Source organism: Pempheris klunzingeri, chromosome 20 (assembly GCF_042242105.1).
Source record: "Pempheris klunzingeri isolate RE-2024b chromosome 20, fPemKlu1.hap1, whole genome shotgun sequence".
NCBI classification, from domain to species: Eukaryota; Metazoa; Chordata; class Actinopteri; order Acropomatiformes; family Pempheridae; genus Pempheris; species Pempheris klunzingeri.
In genome coordinates, this window is record NC_092031.1 from 10,760,979 (window position 1) to 10,784,444 (window position 23,466).

The following is a 23,466-nucleotide window of genomic DNA, read 5'->3' on the forward strand; positions in this document are numbered from 1 at the left end:
GTCGGCGTTGCCTCCAATAAACCCAGGTAGGGGGCGTGACCAGGATCCAACACCAGGAGTTCTCATTGGAGGAAAACTCCCCAAATCCACAAGGAACTCCCAGTACAGCCATGACGTCACTAAACGTTTATAACCAGTGAACACCTAAGACACACCGCCTTTTCACTGTAACGTAAAGTTACTACAGGAGCTAGGTAACAGCTTTCCCCCCACACTCGCTGGACGAGCAACCGGCTGTTTTCGCCCCCTTTTGTTTTTTTGGTTTCAGTTTCGTTTTTGTGTCCTTCACCGGACTCATTAGGATCCTGAGGAGAAATGCCGAGCAACCTCACGAACGTTCTTCTCCCTCTGAGTCAACTCCCGCTGTCACACGCGGACCGCGGGCGTGCAGGATTTGTACACACTAATCACTCGCGAAGCGATTGCGAGTTAGAGGCTCGTGTCTGGGCAGAGACAGATAGGATTTAAGTGTGCTACCTTTCTTATAAGCTAAATTGCCGAACCGCCGTGTCCCGTGTTACAACTGTGTGTTTGCTGCAGTTGTTTTGTCTCCTGCATTGTTTTGTGCGTAAGTCCACACAGGGACTTTGTTGTGTTTATAGCCAACACGTGGAGAGTCAGTAACGTGAGTCTATCAGGTCAAAGACCAGCGCCGCTATCGGTTTGCCGATCGAGCCGCTGAGTGATAGACATACGGTTATTGCGCTCCTGTGACGGTTAAAAACCATATTTGCAGTGTTTCTTCCTACTAACCCACATTACATTCACATACATACACGCATTCATTCCGTCTCTTACAGGCACGGTCGGCGCCATTACAGTCTAACTCTAGAGTTCAGACTTGTAATTACAGTCGCCATTACATTTTTAGCAGTCAGCCCCTAGTGTTTAAGCTCGTAACTACCGCCGTTATAACACCAGCATCCTGCCCCTAGTGTTAAGGCCGGTAATTACAGTAGCTATTACACACTCAGTAGTGCCCTGCCTCTAGTGCTCAGGGAAGGGATCTCAGCCTCCACTGTACTCTCGCGAGCTCGTCCGCAATATTGGAGTGACATATTCACTTACGTGATTGCTTCACCACTCTGCGGCCTCCTCCTCGCCCCCCCCCCCCCCCCCCTTTTTCCTTCACACACACACACACACACATGCTGGATGCTTGTATATATATCTTGTTTTGAGTGTTAACAATTTGTACTAATAGCTACTTTTAGATTGTTGAATAGCAGGTGCTTATTTGAACTAGTATGATTGATTACAAATCATTGTTCTTTGTTGAATAAACTCTGTTATGCATTTAAAGAGTAGTTGTTTGTGATTACTGTGCATATAGGTTGTGGTAACAGCTGGTTAAGATAGTCAGTGCTCGGATTCATGCCTTTCCACTCACTTTATAAATGTAAGATAGTGATTTAAATATCAACATTTCGAAGTGAATATCCCTTTTGAGACTGTATTCCAGTTTGTTTGTTTGTTACTGATACCAGGGTGGTGCCCCGATATTATTAATTAATAAATAATTTTTACTGATATTGATAAGTACACTGATAAGTGCTAAATCTTATTGATGATATTGCCAATAACTAAACTTGCTCCATCCAGTGCACAACACAGGTGGGAGATTCTCGCATGATGCATGACAGATGCCATGTAAGCAATGAAAAAGTGACATCACAGCAAGTGCCTTGACATATACACTGCACATAAAACTGTTGCTTTGACGTGTAATGAAGGTAGACAATGTAAGAGCAACAGGAGGATGTAAAACGCAACAAAGTAAAGAAAATCTGCAAGAGGGGATGAAAGAATGGCACACAAAAAGTAAAACAATTAGCCACAAACAGCTTGCTTTTGATTCACTCAAGGTCGGACAGTGTTTCCGCTCCAATCAGTCATTTCGAAACATTTGGGGAAACATCATGTTTAAAAGCATCCTCTTGTGCAATTTTCCTCAAAGTCCTGATAGACGACATAACAAGCAAGCGAGTGGAAGGAGACCAATTCAATGCCTTTAATGTCACTGTGGGGGACAAATGGACATGTAGACAGGCTGATAAAAACCAGCATGGCAGAAAGTGAAAATGTATCGAGACAGGAAGTTAAGAGCTACCTATAATGTGGGAATATAAAGCCACAGCAAGTTATATTCCCATTAACAACAGGGGAGAAAAGGCAGAAAAGGAAATAAGAAAAATGTCTGTATATCTTATGAAAGGTGAAACAAGACAGACAGAATGATGGATCATGATGGGGAAACAGACATAATAGCTGTAGATTAGAGACTAATTTCACATCTGACCTCAGTCACGCCTTCTTTCGACCCAGCCAATCACAGATGGGAACGCCTGATGTGACCCCCCATGACCTCATAAAACAAGCATCAGCTGGAAGAGTTGTAATGATGACTTGAGAGTGAGAGTGTGTCTGCACATGAGGTGAGAGTATAATTCATTGATGGGGTTGAGTTTGTGGTGTGTGAGCGCTGGCTGGGTTTCAACACACACACACACACTGACTGAAAGAGTGTGTGGAGTGTACTTATTGTTTCACAGCTTTGGCAGGGAGACATTTATGCACCTAAGGAATGAGGAAAAACACTTTTTTTGCTGAGTCTTGGATTTAAAAAAAAAAACCAATATTAGACACTAGTTCTTTATGATGTTTTTTAGCTTCGGGCATTTGATGTGTTCTTGTTTTGTAAACAGCTCTCTATGTACTTTTCCACTGCTGGGGGGCATGGTCGGTCACTTCTGAAAATGGCATGCAGAGGAGCTGAAAGGAAATTACATGCATTGGCAAGTCCACCAAACATTGATGGCGGGTCATGGGAAGCGACTCCCCGATGTGCTGCTTTGTGTTTTACATATCAGTTCAGATAAATTGATAGAGATTACTTTTCAGAGATTTTCCTCATTATGGTGCACTAAATCAATACCTAATTACCTACGCAGTGATTCAATGTTGTAAAAAAAAAAAATAGCATTTAAAAATTCAATGGAGGGTTAATACTTCTGCAGACAGTATACATCAGTTCTGTTACTTGGCTGATGACCTTATGACCTGATACACACTGATAGAAAACAATGAAAGCTGAATCCTCAAAGAAGAATCCACTGGCTTCCTTTTCTCTGGCTAGTTTATCTGCTAAATAAAAACTGGTGATTCGCTCTGTGCCAGTTAATCATAATGGTTTCTGTAGGTTTGTGGGTGTGGCAGAGCAGGTGAGTGTCTGCTTCTTTAACCTGTTTCCAGCAGATATAGGAAAAGTGCTGCTTCTGTACTTTGAATGGAATTATGGGATTTGAAACAAACTTGCCAAAGTTCATGCATTTTATTTTTATATGTCTCTAGAATCTGCTTGCTCTAAAGGACGCTATTTGAGTTGTAATCAAAACTGAATTAGGAAAGTAAACATCAATCGTGCAGTTTGGACTTAACACCTTCTGTTTCATTGCGTGCGTGTGTGTGTGTGTGTGTGTGTGTGTGTGTATGTGTAGCATCTGGTCTGAGAAAACCAAATTATCTACTGCACTATAGTGTCATTTCAGTCAGCCAGTTTATAGTGAACCATATTAAGAGGTTTTTTTTTACTCCATCAGAGAAAAGTTAATAATAATGATAGAACCTATCCTTTGCATGTTAAATCTTCTCTGTCCATATTTTAATGACACTCATTAATGCCACATGAAAAACAAATCCTCCATCTTAGTCAGGAGGTGCAACTAGGCACCATCCAAAATTTCACTTTTTTTTTGGTTGGCTGTATGAAATTGAGGTGAATGTGTGTCTCTCTCTATAAGTTTTCCACTCTTGCAACACCTAAATGGCTCATCTCATTTTCCCCAGCAAGTATAAACTGTGTGTGTGTGTGTGTGTGTGTGTGTGTGCGTGTGTGCACGCACACGAGTCGATCTGGAGGAGCGTGTGATATCAGCCCTCAGGTATATTGGTGTTATATTGGTATTGCACAGCTTCTACAGACAGATGTTCCGGTAGTAGGACATTTCTATCTGTTTTTTGGTCAGAAAGCATCATCAACAAGACAAACAACAAGTCTATTACTTAATTTTCTAAGATAAAACACTGCATATCTATGATGCTCTAACAGAAAGCAGGTGTAGGCTTTGTGTCACCATAATGTACCACACTGTACTGTACTTCATCCCTTAAATCCATGAGCAGTTAGCCACATGTAACCACTTACATGGGTCCATAGATAGCAAATCTGGAAGTAGTACAATCATGTACTGAAGCACATTTTATGATACAATCTGAATGTGGCAATTAAACATGAATTGTGTTAACCATCAGCATCTTTCTCACGATCAAGGTTGTTAACAATTCTGCAGTAAAGGTATAATTATTTCTTTCTCCAAGGCTTTCATCACATAAACTCCATTTTACTTATATCACTTATCACTACGAGTTATCTCTCCATTTAGTAGTTTTGAATTGTGAGTAACGGAGTGAGCTGACTTCAAATGGCATGCACATGCACAAAGTATTCACAGAAGAAACATGCACGTAATTAAAAATTCTGAAGACAATGACCAGCTCATGTGCACAATGCATGTAATTTGTGTCCCGGCCCATTCTGAAGAGTGAACATATTTGAGATGTTACAAGAATAGATACAGTAATGCATAAATGAAGACATCAAATCTTTACATACATAAGTTCCTCACACTTCTGTTGCATTTCTGACAGAGCAGCTGCACAATCTGCTTTCCTGACCCCAGTGAAGCATGAATGTGGCATTTCGAACAGGCCTCTGGCATTTGTATTACTATGATGTTCTTAATGTTATCACTCGTAACAGCAGGTGTTGCCATATCAACCAGAGCTGAAATTTTAAGGATTATAATAGCATGTACTCTGTGTGTGTTTGTGTGTGTGTGTACCTGTACTCTTCCTGAGTGAACACAGGAATGACAGAAGGCTGAAGGACTGTGATCTCCACTAGAGTTGTGTTCTCCTTTGCAGGCTCACCATCATCATAAGCCACCACCACCAGCTGTCAATCAAACACACGCACACATACACATACATACAGGTAAAGAAAGAGACACAATATTCAGCAGATATTCACATGCTTGCTTGCAACAGGGTATACTGTGCTCTGTTTATGCCCGCTAACATCGCACTGATATCAGTTCCCACCATTTCACAGTCTGTTGACAGTGGAGACAGCCAAATAAATTGATGCAGCTAATGCATGACAGGCCGATAATAAACCAAAATAAATGTCTACAGCTTTGTTGGCTGCATTCTAAAAGCACATTATTTGCATGGGAATTGGAGAACAGGATGAGTGTGTATCCCACTGGTGTGCTTATTTCTTCCTGCTTAGCCTCTCTTCATTTAATTGAGGGGTAACCACTGTTAACCGGACCCAAAGGAATCTTAATGAGGGACAAACTTTAATATCAAGGCACTGGAATATTGTGTATCCTCCCTCTTATTCACCCATGAAATTGTTACTGATGCTTCATTGCACCTCTTTATATCCAAATAGTAACTCAAGCTTTAACCAGCAACCTGCTAAATGCATAGGTAATGCTTTAACTGCAGGAAACTTACTAACTTTGATGGAAAATATAGTAGTTTAACTCGCTCAACAGGCTTTTATTCCAGCTGCACTGAAGAGGTTGATTGGTTGCTTTTTAGTTGGAGAGCTGTTTCTATCCTTGCACACTTGGTTATGCATTCTCTACTGTTCCAAAAATGTTTTTTAAAAAAACCTCAAGATGTGGTGCCTTAATAACGTGATGGAAGGAGATTAAGAAGAGATTTGCTCCATGTCAGTTGCTCTGTCTAACAGTGTATCTGTCCTTGTGATTATACCTTAGACGGTGTTTATTTCAGTCATGATCCAAACATTGTACACAGCGTTGGACCGATTCATTTTGCTCGAGTTATTGGGAGCAAACGAGGTAGAATTAGTCCCCTGAGTGACATCTTCAGAGGACGCTGAATCCTTGTTGTGTTAATTAAAGCCCAATGAAAAGATGAAATTAGCATGGCCCTCAGCCCCATTGAGGAGTGCAGCTGGGAAAAGGCAGTTTTGGAACTAATAAGCTACTGCAGTATACTTTGTACGGTGGATAGGGATTTATGAGACACCCTGTCCAAAGACACCTTCATGTATACAAAAGCTACAAGTAAGCAAATACAATCTGAGAGCGATGATCAAATACATTTTTAATGACTCTGTTCGTGTGATGTTGTCCCAGTCCTCCACCTACTAAATACTAAAATCCAAAAACATCAAAAGGAAAACAGGGATGCATCATCATCCTCGCAGTAATGATACTTCTATTGGAGTACAGCCCCGGTGTCAATGCGAACAGTTTGAATAGATCAATTTAATCGATTGGGAGTGCTGCATGCTGTATACATTATGATCTACAGTAGACTCACTGCCACATGGTTATGTGTAATACAGTGAATACACTGCTGTCTGAGGGAAGTTAATATTTTCCAGAAGGACTCTTCTTATTGCTGTTTTACTCCATTGTAGATGTGCATGTTATATAATGTCTATAATGCAAGTGTAGGATAAAAACAAAATTGTTTTCTGATTGCAAAACACTTGAACTGCGGAGCTGCTGTTCTGATCAGCGTCATGTAAGTGCACCCTTTACAAAATACGGCATACAACAGAGGTTACCAGCCTTTTTTGCGTGTCTAATACGATGTAGTGTTTACTTGCAGATGCACGTCTGTGAATTGTCTGCAGTTCAATCAAATTTGCCTGATTTTCCCTTCGCAGACTATTGTCTAGTGTCTATTTAATTTCAATAGACACAAAAATAAGCATTGTTTTGTGTAGCACAATTAGTTATTTTCTTATTTACTCCCCAGAAAATCCTGGCAACCCCTTTGTTTCATCGTTTAACCCCTTGTGGGAGTCCAGAACCAAGGTTAGGAACCACTGGCATACGAGATGTTGTATATTATGGATTACTGGTGACCTGGAAGTGTGTGTGTGTGTGTGTGTGTGCACACATACTTACACTGAACTTGAGGTTGGGGTCCTCATTGAGGTTTACTCTGGTTACCACATGTCCCGTCTTTTCTTCTACATCGAATATACTGGCAGAGTATGGAAAAGCCTCCTGGTCTACTTTATAGCGTACGAGACCCGCCGGGGTACCCTGTGGGGAGAACAAGCACACTTAGAATGACAGATTTAGATGAATGTAGCATTAGGATGAAATATATATCGTGCATACTTTCTGGAATGATGCCACCACTTAGAGACTTTTTGCTAAGAAGCATAAAAATTATAAGCATAGTGTAGTAAAGACTGTGTAATGAATGTTACAGTCTATAATATCCAAAGCAATTAGTTTGGACCTCAGAGTCAAGCAGCGTATCCCGGTCGAAATACATATGAAGCCGTTATGACACACACATCTCCACTTAGGATAAATGAGGTCCAACTTTAGGCACTGTAATGATCATGAATTAACCTCTCAAGTGATAATTAATGAGCGGCCATCAGCTGGTATGACTAATTTGACTCAAAATGTCAGGGAACATATACAATTAAATTGTACATGATACCCGGGTTGCTTTATCTTGATTACGGCCATGAATCTGCTATTATACCAACTTTTGTTGTTTATTATACAGTTGCAAAAAAGGCATAGTGCCAGTAAATAGAAAGATATCCAAGGTCATATTTCCATCAAAGACTTAATGGACTATAAGATTCACTGTTCAAGTGTCAGTCTGAAAAAAATCTCTAGAAACTGAATCCATCACAATAGATGGTGCTGTACCTTGTAGGAGTAATGATAGCCTTTAAAGTATGCAGCCTGGACAGTAAAATGTTACTTTTTGAACCAAGATGGCCATTTGCTTAAACCTCAAATCAATCATTTCAGCTGATGTTGAAGAACACAATCACGTTAGTCAAAGGAACAAAGGAACATGGGGCTTTTAAAGAGGCTTACAGGGTACCATTGCCAGTGTAGAAGATTTCACACAGAGATGGCGGAGTGAAAAATAAAATCATGGCTTCTTGAGAAGTAATGCAAAGTCAAGATACTTTTGTGTTTCTGTTTCATAAATATTTATTTGGTGATTTTACAGTAAAATTGCAAATTTACTAGCTGGTTTTTCTGTCGGACAAAGATGAGAGCTATTTTTGACACAGCCACTGCACTTCAGATATGCATTTAAACAAAAGGCTGTAGGACTCAGAAAATCTATCTCATGCTATATTCACACAGTACTAAGACCCCAGAATAAGCATTTCCACAAACTAAAACCTGGGGTAACTGCACCAGACTATCTAATGGTTCATAATGAAACTATCCTTCATTTTACAGCGAGCGGAACAAGCCAGCCTTTATGATAAAGATGTTTAAAGTTAAAAGCCCAACTGAGGTATCACTAAGTGCTACTTTGGGGTAAAAAAACAGCTCCACTGGAGAACGAAGTGCGCTCACACTCAAAACACACACACACACACACAAACCAGAGGCAAGCATCGTTGTCTTGCGCCATCCCCATACACATTTTTAGGAACAGACTGTGAAAAACAGCTTGATTGAATAGCAGCAGCTGAAAATTCTCACCGCAGGGTCAGAGTCATTGGCTATCACTGTGGTTACGATGGTTCCCTTGACAGCATTAGGAGCTACCATGCCTCGGTAGACTGACTGGCCGAATACTGGAGAAAAGTCATTCATGTCCTGGAGAGAGATAAACACAGTAATATGGCTTTGGCATTGTAAACATACAGTACACCAAGCTGTTTTTGTTTTCAAGTAAGTGCCTGAAATTGACTTTGTAGGCACGCTGCTTTTTTGCTTTCTCACCAATTCTTAAATTCAATTTATTTCTTATTTTCACTTCCTGTCTGCAGTCCCTGAAATTACTCACTTAAATCCATTCACTCGTCATGGGTTTGGAAACGTCTGGCCTCACAGAGGGAGTAAATGCAACAGCTGTTAACAGCACCAACACGTAATCCAGGTGACATAACCCCTGAGCCTCTAACCTGATGCTAACAAATAAGTTCTCTAAGATTCTGTTAGAGATTTTGGCTTGGATTTGGAGGAATACTCATTTGTCTGTGACTAGAATAATCACAGCAGTTATTTTCATAATCACAGCAGGTAGCAGCAGGACTAGAAAACAGCAGCAAGTTGAAAAGTGAGAAGACAGAATATATACTTTCTAATTTTCCCACGGGGTGGCTGAATTATGGATTTTAAAACTTGTTTCACAGCTGTCAAAGTGAGACTCAGTCTCAAAACAAGTAAACAAAGATTATGTGAAAAGGACAAGAATTGGCAGCTTATTGCTGTAACCATAACTCATAAAGTCTTGAATGTCAGAGCTTTGTGGAAAAGCCATAACTTTTCTCCGAATGTAGCAAATGTGCTAATGCATGCAAAAACACTGGTTTGGTCTCCGAGTGTCAATATACTGGATACAACTGTATCAGGAACAGCGAGCACTTGCTCTGTAGCCTTGGAAGGAGAAACCAAGCAGGAGAAGCTCCAACGTTTGCTTCTATTAAGGTGATGTCTTTCTTTAACTACAAATATGGGTCTGTAGTAATCAGATGCCAGTCATATTTGGAAGAAGCTTGCCAGTTGGCTCTGCCACAATGCCAGCTTCCACTGAAATACTTTATCACAAAACATTCCCTTAAACAGTGAGCAAAAATAGCGACATCAACCTAACTTATCTTTCTCTGTTCCTTCTTAGACGGACAAACCCACTCAACAACACACGCCCGCACACTCACCATGACTCTGACAGTAACAGAGGCTACTCCGGGAGGCATGGTCCCCTCCGTGTCCACGGCCTCTACCGCGAATGTGTATGTGGGCTCTGACTCAGTCAGCGCCTCGTAGTCCAGAACTTTGAGCACCGACAGCTTTCCTGTCACTGGGTCAACGTGGAATAGCTGAGAGATCTCCTGGTCCGAGCCTTCCTCTCTGATTCGATATGTGAGGTTGGAGCCGAGGTCAGCGTCTATCGCCTACAGAGGTGCAGAGAGAGGAGAGTCAGAGAACGCGAAAAAGAAAGTAATATCATTGCCTTGTGAATTTTATGGCAAGTTGAATTTTTCATATTTGCCAGAAGGACAAGCATCTATAGTTGCTGGAGCTGGTAACACACTGTAGTGTTTTCATTAGCTCCGTGTGTGTGTGTGAAATGCCTGTGGTAGCAACATTTAGAGTCCAGGTCTTATTTTTCCTTTTGTTCAGTTTCTTTGTGTAGTTTGATGGAAAAGTGTTTTTTTTTTTTCTTTCTTTCTTTTACTTACATTTCTACTATAGAGAACAACTATAAACAATTTATTGTCTCAATTTTGATTTGCCTGTGGTTCAAAGTGACAAACGTCAAGTTATAAGTTATTACCTACAGGTATCCATCACCAATACTACACAGTAAAATAGCAGTCTTTAGTAGTAGACAACTTGGGAAAGAAAAGAAAACTAAAAAACTTACTTTGTAAACTAGTTAAATGATCACAGTGGAAAACATGAATAGCAGACATAGAGCTGGAGAAAAACTGTGACTGTTTACATGCTCTGGGCACACATGTTGAATGCTGTGCATCATTCAGTCAGAGTGGATTTAGTAGTGGGTATATGCAACGCAGACTGAGAAATAAGTAGATATATGCTGTATACTTGCGTAAACCCTGCACCACCCCACTGAGTGAACATGCATACACATATAGTCAGGTCAGTAAATTCTTGGTTGCAGAAAGCGCTCGTTTCAACTACACAGTGGAACTCACCTTTAACTGTAGTATGACTGTATCTTTGGGGCTGTTCTCTGGCAGGCTGACATTGTAAGTTTGCTGTTTGAATATCGGGCTGTTGTCATCCACATCCAGAACAGTGACAGACAGTGTTAATCTGGACCGCCGAGGGTCCACTGCACCATCCCAGGCTTCAACGATCAAAAAGTAGTGGCCTTTCACCTTCAAGATGACAGAGAATCACGGTCAAACCTTTGGTCAACACTACAGCTACAAACAATATCCACAGTGTCAACTTCGCCACTGTTCTCCTGCTGTCCTTTGTTTTTCTTTTCAGCTATGACATTCGTGTGAAATCTGAACGCATCCATCACGTCCTCTGACCTCTCTGTCCAGTGGCACCAGAGTTCTGATTGCTCCAGTGGCGTTGATAGAAAACAGCTTCTGGTGGTTGACGAGTCGATAGTGGACCTGACCGCTTCCTCCCAGATCTGGGTCTGTGGCCTAAACACAGACACACAGAAATGACACATACACATGAGCAATAAGAACGGAGGACTAAAGGTTTAAATCCTCCGGTTTGAAATGCATGCACTTCATCAGACTGCCTTTGAGGCACACCATTCTTTTAATTAAAGGGGAATTTCATCTCAAATCAAGTTAAATATGTGTGTGTGAATTAAGGTAAAACTCTTAACATCTTCCAATTTTGTGAACATTTGCAAAGCATTTTTCTTGTGGAATGAAAATATTTGCAAGTGGGTGAGAGGGAGAGATATTGCGGAGTGACTACAAGGAGAGTTATCAGTGCCATCTCCTGCCTTACAGTTTAACTCTGGGTTCTTGTCAAATTGGGATGCATCCACAATTAATTTGTATTAGCTCTGACGATTTCAACTAGTATTTCTAGCCTAGCACCGTTTTATACATTGATCTCCAGAGGCCATAGTGTCATGCAAAGGTGACTGCGTAGATAAGTACTTTCTTTCTCTCTTCCTGTCTGCATGTTTCACACAAAAATTCCAACTTTTTGACAAGGTGGCAAAGACAGACCTTAGTGATCTGCTCTCCCTCTGACATTTCCCGCGGTGTCGGGTCATGTTTTTCTTTCGTTTTTTTCCTTTTCCTCCCCACCTTCATCGCAACTTGTCCAGAGGAATTAAACGTACTTTCCAACAGTAGCGATTGTTAAACTTTCTCATGAGTTAATGAGATAGTGGGTTCAATTTTCACTTGGAGAAAAGGTAGCACAGGATGTCTTCTTTCCTTTGTTGCACTTCTTACTATCTTTCCAAATTCATAGACTCCAATGAAACTCTTGACTCTGTCTCCACATCATCTCTTTCAACTACTAAAATAAGGTGTTGAGGAGGTGACAAACTGCTACCCAGTGTTCCTTTCACCCTGTCGGTTCATCCTGTCCAATCAGCATTCTGAAGACATAAAACAGATGAGACTAGAGCAGAGGAGAGCAGAGCTGAGGAAATATTATTATGGTTCCTGTGTGTGTATTTGTGTGTGTAAGGGTTGCTTACGCTGCTTTTTACTCTACTATATAATTGAGGGTTAGTAGAAAGTGTCAAAAATATATGCCTCACATCTGTTCCTATAGATAACAGTATGAAATCTGTGCATGTGAGTGATGTTATCGGAGCTTGATTAGTAAGGACTTTGCATAACAAAATTAGGATTACTTTGAAGTTAATTAAATGGTAAAAACATGGCCTGCCTTCCAATTAAGGATAATCCATAGGGTACTTGCATGCTGATAATGATCACTGAGGATAAAAACTATGGCAAAATCTATCTGAGATCAAGCTAACATTTATAAGAAGCACAGCCGCTGTGGGAGACGGGTAAAGCTTCAGTGGTGCTTTGAGCCAAATGCTAACAGCAGTATGCTAATATGCTCACAGTGACAATGCTAACATGCTGATGTTTAGAAGGTAATGATTACCATGGTAACCAACGTAGTTTAGCATGCCAGCATCCCTCAATTAGCACTAGAAGTGAAGCTGTGGCTTATTGGAATTAGTCTTGCAGGTATTTGATCATTAACCTAAGGAGTGGAAAAACTGTTTGACCTGATGGTAGAGCTAAATGAAAAGTTAAGGGGTAAACAAGGTTATTAGTATTCATCCTCTAAGGATAATGAATGTTTCACTCTAGTCTAAAGTGACAGACTAAATGCGTGACCGATTGCTTTAGAGTATCATCGCTAGAGTGGCTAAAAAAACAGTGAAAGTGAAACAGTGTAACAACAAAAATGATCCTATATTACAGTAAAACAATAAGGGCATTACGATAATGATGTCCTATGCAGAGGAACTTCTTTTTGGATGATTTGTTTAAGTTGAGCTGTTGTTTGCTATTTCAAGGACAAGGACAATTATGGCACAGGTGAAATTCTACTTAAGAAAAAACATTCTGGTGACAATTCCATCAATGCAGCAGGGAGAAAAAGAAGAAATGGTGTTTGGGTTCACTTCCCCTACAAAGACGGCAGAGTACAGTGTGCAGATGGGGAGAGGTCGCACACATTCAGCACAGAGAAAGTGTTAACAGCTGAAAAGCATCGGTGAGTGGAGTCAGTTTCATTTCGATACAAATGTTGTTGTGGATGTATAAAAATGCTAATATTGAACTACTGGATAACTGAAATGATGGAAAAACAAAACTGCATATGTAACTGACATTAATGCATTATGTTAAACTTGCATCCATTCTTGCTTTCAAATTCCATCTATAGATGAGGACCATGAAATGTAGATGAAATCTAGGGAGTGGACCTTTGAGTCAAGATTGTGTCAACAAACCAATGCGATTTGACTCACAGTATGTATATCATAATGTATGTAAGCTGTAATTTTCACATGCTTTATATAACTGGAACATTATAAAATGTTACTTTAGTAGCACTGCCTGAATTTCCAGCTTAATGTTTTTATCTAACCTCCAGTACTCAATTTATATTCCATTTTATTTGCTGTACTGTGTCAATTCTTGCTGTTGCAGTGACCCATTTTCCCCCAATTTTGGATCATTAAAGTTTCATCTTATCTCACACAGTGACTATTAGGATTAATAGGAATTAGGTTCTTGCCAGTGTTATGTAGACTGTAAGAGAGAAGAATAATGTCTTTTTGGTGTGATTTGTATTCAGTAATTCATCGATATATGGGTATAAAACTATTACTATACTATACTAAATTTAATGGAGCATTCAGATTTTGGATGATTATCTTGGGCTGGTTGGAGAAGCGAGAGAGACGGAATGAAACATGGACAATGAGACAGAGAGAGAGAGAGGGAGAGAGGGGTGAAGGAGGGAGGGAAAGAGGGAGAAAGGAAGAGGGCTGAGGCATGTGAGAAACATAATGTGGAGAAAGAAACAGGAGATATTATGTGAAGTGCAACTCTGTAAGTTTTGTAGATGGAAAAGAGCTGAAACGAATGTAATGACTGTGTTCATATGTTTGTATTTCTACAGTAACATCCATAGAAAGCAGTGTTGTAACTGAATGATATGAATCCTCGCTCTTAAAGCAAAAGTTCGACATTTTGGGAAATATACTCTCAAGCCTATACAGTGAATATATCAAAAGCCAGTTAGCTTAGCTTAGCATAAAGACTGCAAGCTAGAAAAAGTCTCTCTTGACTGTGTCCACGAGTAACAAAAAATGTACCGGTGCCTCTAACACCACGTTCTGTGAATGCTATTTACTCACATAACACTCACTATAATTAAAACATTATAGTATCAATTAGTCATCTTGGCTACTTCAGGAAACTATTGGTCAGAGACAAAAAATAGTTCAGTATATAACCCCTTGGAAAACAGCCAGTTGTCATTTTTACACTTTTGGTTTGGATAAAACGAACAAGATACAATGTGTTAATTGGTGAGCTTTAGAGGGAGCTAGTAGGCGACTTTTGCTGACTGTATCCTTAAGCTGACCTAGCTGAAACTTCATCTTTAATGGACAAATAACCGAGTGCTATCAATCTTCTCATTGAATGCTCGGTGAGAAAGCAAAGAATGCATTTTTCATAATCATTCCGATTATAACCAAAATCCAAAATGTTCCTTTATGTTACGCATTTTTTAGCTGTTACTAAGAGTGAATGTATATTTAGAGTATTCAGACCCCTTGGCTTTTTTTACGCATGCTTTCACAAGTATGTTTTAGCATGAAAAATGTAGCCCTTTGATGTTAATCAGATTGAACTGATTGAGAAAAATTGAAAGAATTATGAAAAGAGCAAATGTTTGATATACGGCAGGGAAAAATTGTTGTCCTTAAAACCTTCCTTTAAGCTGGTTACAGTAAAGATGTCACATCGTTGCATTTTAGACATGATGAAAGGATGAAATCCTTCAGATAGCAGACTGGATTAATCGTCTTGATGTCAAAAATATTGATGTCTGCAGTTCCTGGAGTTAGGTACTGTGTACAGCGTGTGTGCATATGCGAGTGACTCTCTCTCTGCCTCTATCCTTCCTCCTCTATTCACTCTTTCTCGTGTGTCTTATCCCTCCCTCACTGTCTTTCTCACAGTTCTCTCACCATAATTACATTGCCAGCCAGTTAAAAGCCAGAAATACAATAGGATTAATGTCTCAGCTGCGTTACGTCTGCTGCTTTTCAACACACACCAAAAAAAAAAAAAAGAAGCAGCTTAAGGCCTGAAATATACACTCTATCTCTACAATCGCTAGCTCTGCCTTTCGTGTTCGGGTACTCGTACCTCTTTTCTTCCAATTTCCCCATTTTTTTTCTTTTCTCTTTTCATCACTCTGTCGCCTCCACCTCTAATTTCATTCCCAGATACTGTGAGAGAAGTACCTGCAACTGAAACTAAATTACTGAGATTTTTTTTCCTCCATCTCTGAGCACATTTCTTTTGTTCCACCAATAAACCATATAGCCAGGTATTATAACAGTGTGGGAGTCTCTTCTCAGTAAATTACGCATACAGACAAGCCCTCACCCTAGTAGTCTTACTCCTACATCATATGTTAGTGTAGGATAGCTTCTCTATTTGAGTTATTTCTGCTTTTCAACTCAGTTTACTATTAGTTAAAATGTTGTACTCCTCCTGAACTGCACTTCTACATTATGGTGTAAGGTCACATAGGGACACATATATGCACTTCCAAATCACTTCTGTTCACTAAAGATGCATTTTTACCTCCTCTGCTATGTTTTATTGGTATGGTCTATAGCAGTGGGGGTCGGGACCCTCACAAGGGATAGCATGATGAATCTGAGAGGTTGCAAGATGATGAACAGGATGCCAACCAGGAAAAAACACATTTCTGCTACGCAAAATCATGTTTATTTTTCCAGGCTCTTTACTAATTTTTGCTTTTTCATGTAAATTAATGGATAGTTTCACCTCCTCAGGCCGCTAAACAGTGGAAAATCAAATAAAACAAGGAAAAAGGGCTTTTTGGCTAAGCTGGTCACAGTCAGACATATGTGAATAATGATGAGGGGTTGCAAATAGACCTCTCTTCATTTTCAAACCATGTCTCTGACTCATGAAAGTCTGATCGAGAATGCTGCCGTACTCCCTTAACTCTGTCGTCTCCCCTCTTCTCTTTCTCTCCACTCCTTTTAGCTCTCCCAAGTGTCCTCCCATTTCTCTCTGCCACCCATGCATGTCTCACATCCTCCCCCTCTTTCCATCCCTCTCTGCCTCACCAGCAGCGGCAAAACCAAGGTCAGGTCCATTCATTCTTCCGGAAATCTGTTTAATACCTACAGGTAGAGCCCTGGTTTGGAATGAGGCCCAGAGTCGTGCCTTGCACAGCCCGCTGAGGGATCACGCCGTCTGTTTTGGTTTGGAAAATATCCAAGGGTCCTTGGAAGGGAGGAAGTTCGGGATTGGAATACTTTCAAGTGCCCTCTCAAAAAATTAGGGTGGGTTTTTGGATGTTGAATTTGGCACACGCCCAAAGGTCTGAGTGAGAGTTAAACTTTGGAATGCTTAGAATGAAATGTCCTCTTTAAGGATAAGGTTGGGTTACAAACTTGGAATAGAGCCCAATTGTCCAAATAAGGAAGGGGATTGAACATTTGAGTTAAAAGTAAGACCGTCTCAAAATCCTAGAGATGGGTGTACAAGGGCCACATATCTATCTCTGGAGTAGTCTTAGTGTTCAACCAAAGTAGCATGATTAACATTTACAACCTGGCAAAGTGTCAAACTGATCAAAGACCCTCTGACACTGGTGTATAAAGGCTATGAATTAAGCTTGGAGCAAATCCAAGCAAGCATGCAAGGGAGGGAGCATCTTTAAAGATCAGAGCCTATTAACGTGTCAGATTTACCCATGACCCCTGTCTGGGGAATACACGAGTTAGTTATTAAGTCTGGAACAAGACCAGGAGTCTTTGTGATAAGTGGAGATGAGGCTGCTGATGCAGGTGAAAACGTCTCCCACACTGCTGACAGGAGATCATATTACTTACATGTGTGCTACATTTTTAGTATCTTTGTTTTGGATTGCAGTTTATTTGCTTCACATATCTATTTTTTTTGGGAATGTACAGTTTCAGTCATATTCTCCTCTTATACTAATCACCATTTATACATAGACAATGGGAGTGAATGGCGGAAATTAAGACCACAGTAAGCAGGAAATCTTGTAAGAATCTGCCCTCCTTTTCCTGAGAATTCTTAAACCCTCAAGAACACTATTATGCAACTGTTACAGGGAAACGCTAAAAAGTTCATCCATAAAATGTCATGATTATATCCATTTATATGGATCCTCCTTTCAGCTGAAGCACTTTCTTTCGCAAACTTTACATGCTAGAACGTCTGTGACAGTTAAGCAAATGAAAGAATAAAAGTAATTGTTGACATTTTGACACTTTTAGGAAGAATAGTTATTCTACTGAAAAATGAGTGCAGAAATATAAAAAGTGACATCGAAATGAGAACAAACCCCATTTTATCAATAATAATCTGCAATTCTGTATTAAAAATTCAGTTTTTCCCTCAAATCCTTGTTTTTTTCCCCACAAACAAATATGCGCACACACACATGGACACACATTCCTCTGAGTGTAATGACATACAGTCCTAATTACAAAGCTACCAAGGTTTACAGAGTTATGTTAGTGATCTCTGGTCCCCATTGTAAAAGATTATGAGAGCAGAATTTAATTAGAGCCTCTGAGAATCTTGGTGTGCTGTGAGTGTATGTGTGGTAAGAGACGAAGGGGAAGACGAAGAAATGTAGACAAGTCCTCCAGGCACCTTTATAGTTTAGGTAATTATGAATCTTACTCTCAAGGTAGTGACCTTATGTCAGGATCAGAGAAATGACACTTGCAGCAACGCGTGATGATCTGTGCCACAATAACATTAACTGTGTAACTAGTTTCAAACATGCCACCACCACAAGAGAAATAACAGAGACGAGTGTAATCTGTAATTAAAACGCCCACCACAGCGGGACAGCGTGTAATGGCAGATGCTCAGTCAGGAATTATTGATACAGTGAGATAAATTGCAAACTAAATTGAGTTTTTGTTCATGACACAACATTATAGTAACGGATTAGTATGAGGAAAAGCACACAAAAAGCTCACAAACAAATGCACAGTCATGAAAGAGTGCATAATAAACACATTAGCATACAAACACACACGCTCATATTAATGCTGCACTCATACATGTTCACAGACTAAATGCACTTAACCGTGACAACCATCAAACTGAATTTAAAAACATATAGTGAGTGTGTGTTTGCTGCTTCACTGTGCATGTTTTAGAGTGAGTGTGTGAGTGTGTGTGTGTGTGTGTGTGCATCATCCTACCTTGACCTGTCCAACGTAGGCGTTATCCTGCTCCTCGATGACAGTGAGGTTCACTGGCAGTGACGGATCGAACAGCGGGTCATTGTCATTAACATCTGTCACCACAATGTTCACAGTCGCAGTGGAGGTCTACACACACGCACATACACACACACACACAAATACACAAATTTGTGTTAATATTCTGCTCAGTTCAGTAAACATCTGACGCTGAATTCTGCATTGGATTTAACATGTTTGACTATGTGATGGATTACCAGAGTACACAAGTTGAATCCATCTTCAAATTTCACAGGTTTTATTTTACTCCTATCTACTATTTGTCCTTCTCACTAATAGCTCTTATGTAACAAACTAAAGGGCCCATTTTGCTTGCTAATTAGCTGCTCTCTGGTCCTGGCTGCCCCATCTCATTGTGCTTCCAACAACCATTCACTGTAAAAAAAAAACAAAAAAAAACAACAACAAAGATTTCAACAATTTGCGGTTTTGTGTCTTCTGTTGCTGTGTTAAAATGGATATTTGTGTTAAGATGTGCATAATTAGGAAAGAAGAGAGACATGGAAATTGCATAAGAAGATTAGCCAAGGGTCACAGGAGGACGTCTGCCCTGCATGAGAGGTTGCAGCCCCCTCAATCACTCAAATGGGATTGTTGTGTTGGCTCAGTGGGGTGCAGATGCCCAGGCAACAAAAACACCTGCAATACCGTTGAACCAGGCTCAACTTTTGCAGGAGTATGTGCTTACACATATTAGACTGGCTAATGCAGCGCTGTCTGGCAAGGCACTGCATTAGACAGTCTAATATGTGTAAGCACATACTCCTGGTGGTTTAATTCATGATCTGAGCTGCTTATTTCTGCCTCACAAAAATGGTTGCTGCCATGTTAATTTTGCAGAATTGTAAAATCTCACATAATCTGATCTGGAAACTGGACTTCCTGGGTCTTACTTTATCTTCTCATGGTACTTGAGAAAATTGCCTTTACAAAGGACTGTTTTCAGTATGAACACCCGTTTAAATATGCTTGTAGTAGGGATGGGCAGTAGAAATTACACATATACCAAATGACAAGCAATAGATATTGATGTGTGCTGGTACTTAAGCCACTCAATGTCCAATATGAAGCTGCTTGGGGCTGTATACGGTAAACCTTAAAATCTGTGCCAACTACAATGGGAAATACAACAAATTTGATCATCTGAAGAGTTAAAGCAGAAGAACATTGACAATCTATTTTCTATTTTTCACCAATTGTCATTGTTAAACAATTGAGAGTAAGTAAAAAGTAAGTGCAGAGGAGCAGAAAAGAGAGAGGAACTGGTAGGAGGTCACCCATTTCTTAGTTTGACTTTCATGAGAGCAGGTAGAGGGAGGGAGAGAGAGAGAAACAGAGATGTAATATTTGACTCTTAAAGAGGGAAACTGGAAGGAAGTGGTAAATGAAGGAGAGCTAACCGATTCACAACAGTGGAATGAAAAGAGAAAAAACAGTGTGCGAGGGTGTGTGTGGGAGAGTGACAATCACAGAGGTGACAACAGGCTATTGAGGTTGGCAGGGCACATGGTGATGCAAGTAATTTGAGGTTAAGAGCTCACAGTTGACAAAACAGTTTATCTGAATGCCAATATATGTAAAGCAGAATCAACTCTGATATAATGAAAAGAGAGGCTGTGAGCAACGCTGGCAAATAAACAGACAGACAAAGAGAGAGAAAGAGATGCTGCAAGCTCCGTTTTGCATCAGGTAGCTCCAAGCACATAATTTTTGAAAAACTGCACACCTCACACTTTATTATCTTGCTGATACCGTGGCCGTCTGCCAAAGTTTACCACCCACTCCCCTGAAGACACCATATTTTTAAGGTTTCAGCTGTATATTCTACGACACATTGTATGTGGATTTTTTTTTCACAAGAGTGTCCTTGTTGAAAAACAGACTAAAATATGAAAATCTGAACAATAAATCCATGTGGTACATATTCATATTCATGTGACTTTCCTGTGGTAGTACATGGGTGGTAAAAGGTCAAAATGATGAGTAAAATGTGATGTTGGCTTCTTTTAATCCCTGCCTGGCTCGACAATTGCTAAGCTATCACCAGCGATAGATGGGAGTCCACTGATGTCTGCCAGCTTTTAAAAACCTTTGCCAGTATCACAAACCCTAAACACTGAACTGCTTTGCAATTGAAAGATAACTGGCGATATTTTAGTTTTTCTCGTTGCCAACAAATCCTATGAAGGGACTAAATCCACAATGACCTGATTCTTCTAAAAAATACTGCCTGAGCCACCATAGCCTGATATAACATTCCTTTGTGCCACTGTATAATTACAAACATTAGTAAGCCACATTGCTGCATTGGGTGACATGTTCCTTTATCACGATGGACATGGGCACTGTAGTTTATTTTGAGTCAAATACTGACCTGTTGCTGGAAATACTCACTATTGCACCAAATATGGAGTTTAGCATTACTTAAGGAACTAACACACTGGAGGTATAATGAAACAGCTCATTAGCAAATGCCATTTCATGTTAATTTTTACCTTCATTAATATAATTACAGCTGCACCAATGCACGCTGATTCACATACCCATGCCATGACACAGTGCTATAATGTCCACTTGACGACTGACTGTCCTGCAAAGTTGAATCCTACAATGCACAGTGTCCTTACAGTAAAGCTGGTTTACTGCACCAGCATGTAGGATCCTCAATCTGTGGCAGTATGATGGATTCACTGGCCAAATAGCCAATTAGGCACTTTGTAGTCTGACAGTCTCACAACGGGACATTTAATAATAGGGGACACAGATGGGTGTGTACGTGTGTGCACGCATATGAAGACAACCCAAGGCCTTTCAAGTGATGCTGATTAATGGGCCTGTATAAGGCAACTACACCCCAATCTTCTCTTCTCCTTTTTCTATTTCTTTCTCTCCTTGTCTTCCTTTCTGTCTCCCCGTGTAGCTAATACCATTCCTCTCTCACACACCTTCTCACTCTCTCTATTCACTATTCTCCACTCCTCTTTTTTTCCCCCCTCTTGTTCGAAATATAATGGAGTGTCAAGCAGAAAAATGTCCAGACTACTTTTAGCTTTTCTGACTTAAAGACCTTTGGGGCACAAAGATAATACACTAATTGTCAAGGTCCAGAGAGCAATTGACTAAGTATATGTGTGCATGTCTGTGAGTGTGTATGTGTCAAGCCTTCTTTAGAATTGTGTATGAACACACAGTACAATTGTTAAGGTAATAAGAGCCCCCTGAATACCTCTCATCTCTCTCCTTTCCTCCCACTTGTTCTGTCCCTTCATATTGTATGCGAGAGAAGGTCAGAGTATTCAAATCAGTATTTTCTCTCCTCAGAGGGGCCTTAAACTTTACCTTTTGTTTTAAATGACACGTGGGGGACGGAGGTCAGTGAAAACGAGGAGGAGGAGGCCAGGAGGGAGGGATAAACTTCTATTAATGCTGGACTAATAGATGGATGATGAGGAGAGGAGAAGAGAAGAAAAGAGAAGAGAAGCAATAAAGGGAAACTGATGAAAGCCAGAGGAGCAGAAAAGAAGGAAAGAGGGTTGAGGGGAGAGCAGGGGGACTCCATCCGACGTCTTCATTTGACTTTCATGGGAGAGCGGCTCGAGATTTGACTTTTAAAAACGGGGCAGAAGAGAAGACGACAAACAGAGAGAGATAGAGAACGTGGCTCTGGTGACCTGTGATCAATTAGGTAAGTGAGAAAGGGCAAACACTCCTGTAGCTTGGCAAAATTGTTCTCGGAGTGGACTAGATTTTTCTTCTTTTTGCCATTTTATTTATTTACATATTTATTCAGACTGCTTCCACAGTAGGGTGGTGATGCCATCGTCCATCACGTCAGCGGATGCATTTGTCGATAACTCTGTCCCAGCTCATGATAGAGGGGCGGAGCTATCACCGAAGCGTAGCGCTCACTCCACCGGGGAGGAAGCGACTTAAGGGGGAGTCTCTATTCCAAGCTTTTCCCACTGTAAGTCGCCGTTGTTTTTTTTCCTGGCACTTCCATGTTTACTGGTTGATGTCAGTGATTGGCTTGGTTTGGCTCGCCGGGCTCTCACAACAGGACGGGAACACTGAACGCTGCCAAGGAAAAACCTCACCCAACCCACCCACTCCATTCCTCCCCCTCAGAAAACTGATCACACTAGCCATCTAAGTAAGGAGACGCACAAACAAACATAAGCCTGGTTACTGTGCAGAGTCTGTCAGCTGGTCAAATTTCTGTTCTGGCCCCTCAGGTCTGTTTTACATCCTGACCACGACCAGCCTCACTGAACACACTCAATGAGTCAGTGATGGCACAGGGTCTTGGAGCACACTTGCACATCACTGTAGTTTGCGAGGAGAGAATACAAGCCACTGGAGGAGAGCAAACCAAGATTTTCAGCAGGTGTTAAGTTACTCCAATGAGCAACACGTGTATTATATGATCAGTTTTACTGATCTTTTAGATGACAGAAGGAGGTTTACGGGCCACAGAAAATGGTTGTCTGAACTTCTCAACAGCCCCCTAGTATTCCTAGGCAGGCAGCTGTTTTTGGATTTATCCTCTTTTAAGGGTCTTCTTTGGAGCGTTTTGGACCACCTTTAACAGGCAACACAAACATTTTAAGGACAGGTGAGCCTGACCAAGAATAGTTTTTTTCCATGTAGTAATTTGTTATGCTCTTTTTCCATCCAGCCATTTCCTAAACTGCTTGCTCTGTTTATGGCTCTGTGGGTGGCACCTACTGTTTATTACCCATTATGTTTTCTTTTTCCTATTTCCTAAAGAATTTTGCTTACAAAATTATTGTCAGAAATAGATTTTGGCTTTTTATTTTGTTGATGATGGTAATT

At 40.5% G+C, this 23,466-nt stretch overlaps 1 protein-coding gene across 1 annotated transcript in view; it reads right to left on the bottom strand.

The window, feature by feature from the left end:
• The window catches only part of LOC139219518 (protocadherin-15-like), a 143,070-nt gene that overhangs the window by 53,831 nt on the left and 65,773 nt on the right, over positions 1-23,466 (bottom strand). Inside the window, exons 19-25 of the mRNA XM_070851409.1 lie at positions 18,574-18,702; positions 11,123-11,242; positions 10,775-10,960; positions 9,770-10,006; positions 8,589-8,705; positions 7,017-7,157; positions 4,902-5,014 (exon numbers count right to left, since the gene is read on the bottom strand). Coding sequence (XP_070707510.1) covers positions 4,902-5,014; positions 7,017-7,157; positions 8,589-8,705; positions 9,770-10,006; positions 10,775-10,960; positions 11,123-11,242; positions 18,574-18,702 — 1,043 coding nt within the window. The remainder of the gene's footprint in view (positions 1-4,901; positions 5,015-7,016; positions 7,158-8,588; positions 8,706-9,769; positions 10,007-10,774; positions 10,961-11,122; positions 11,243-18,573; positions 18,703-23,466) is intronic.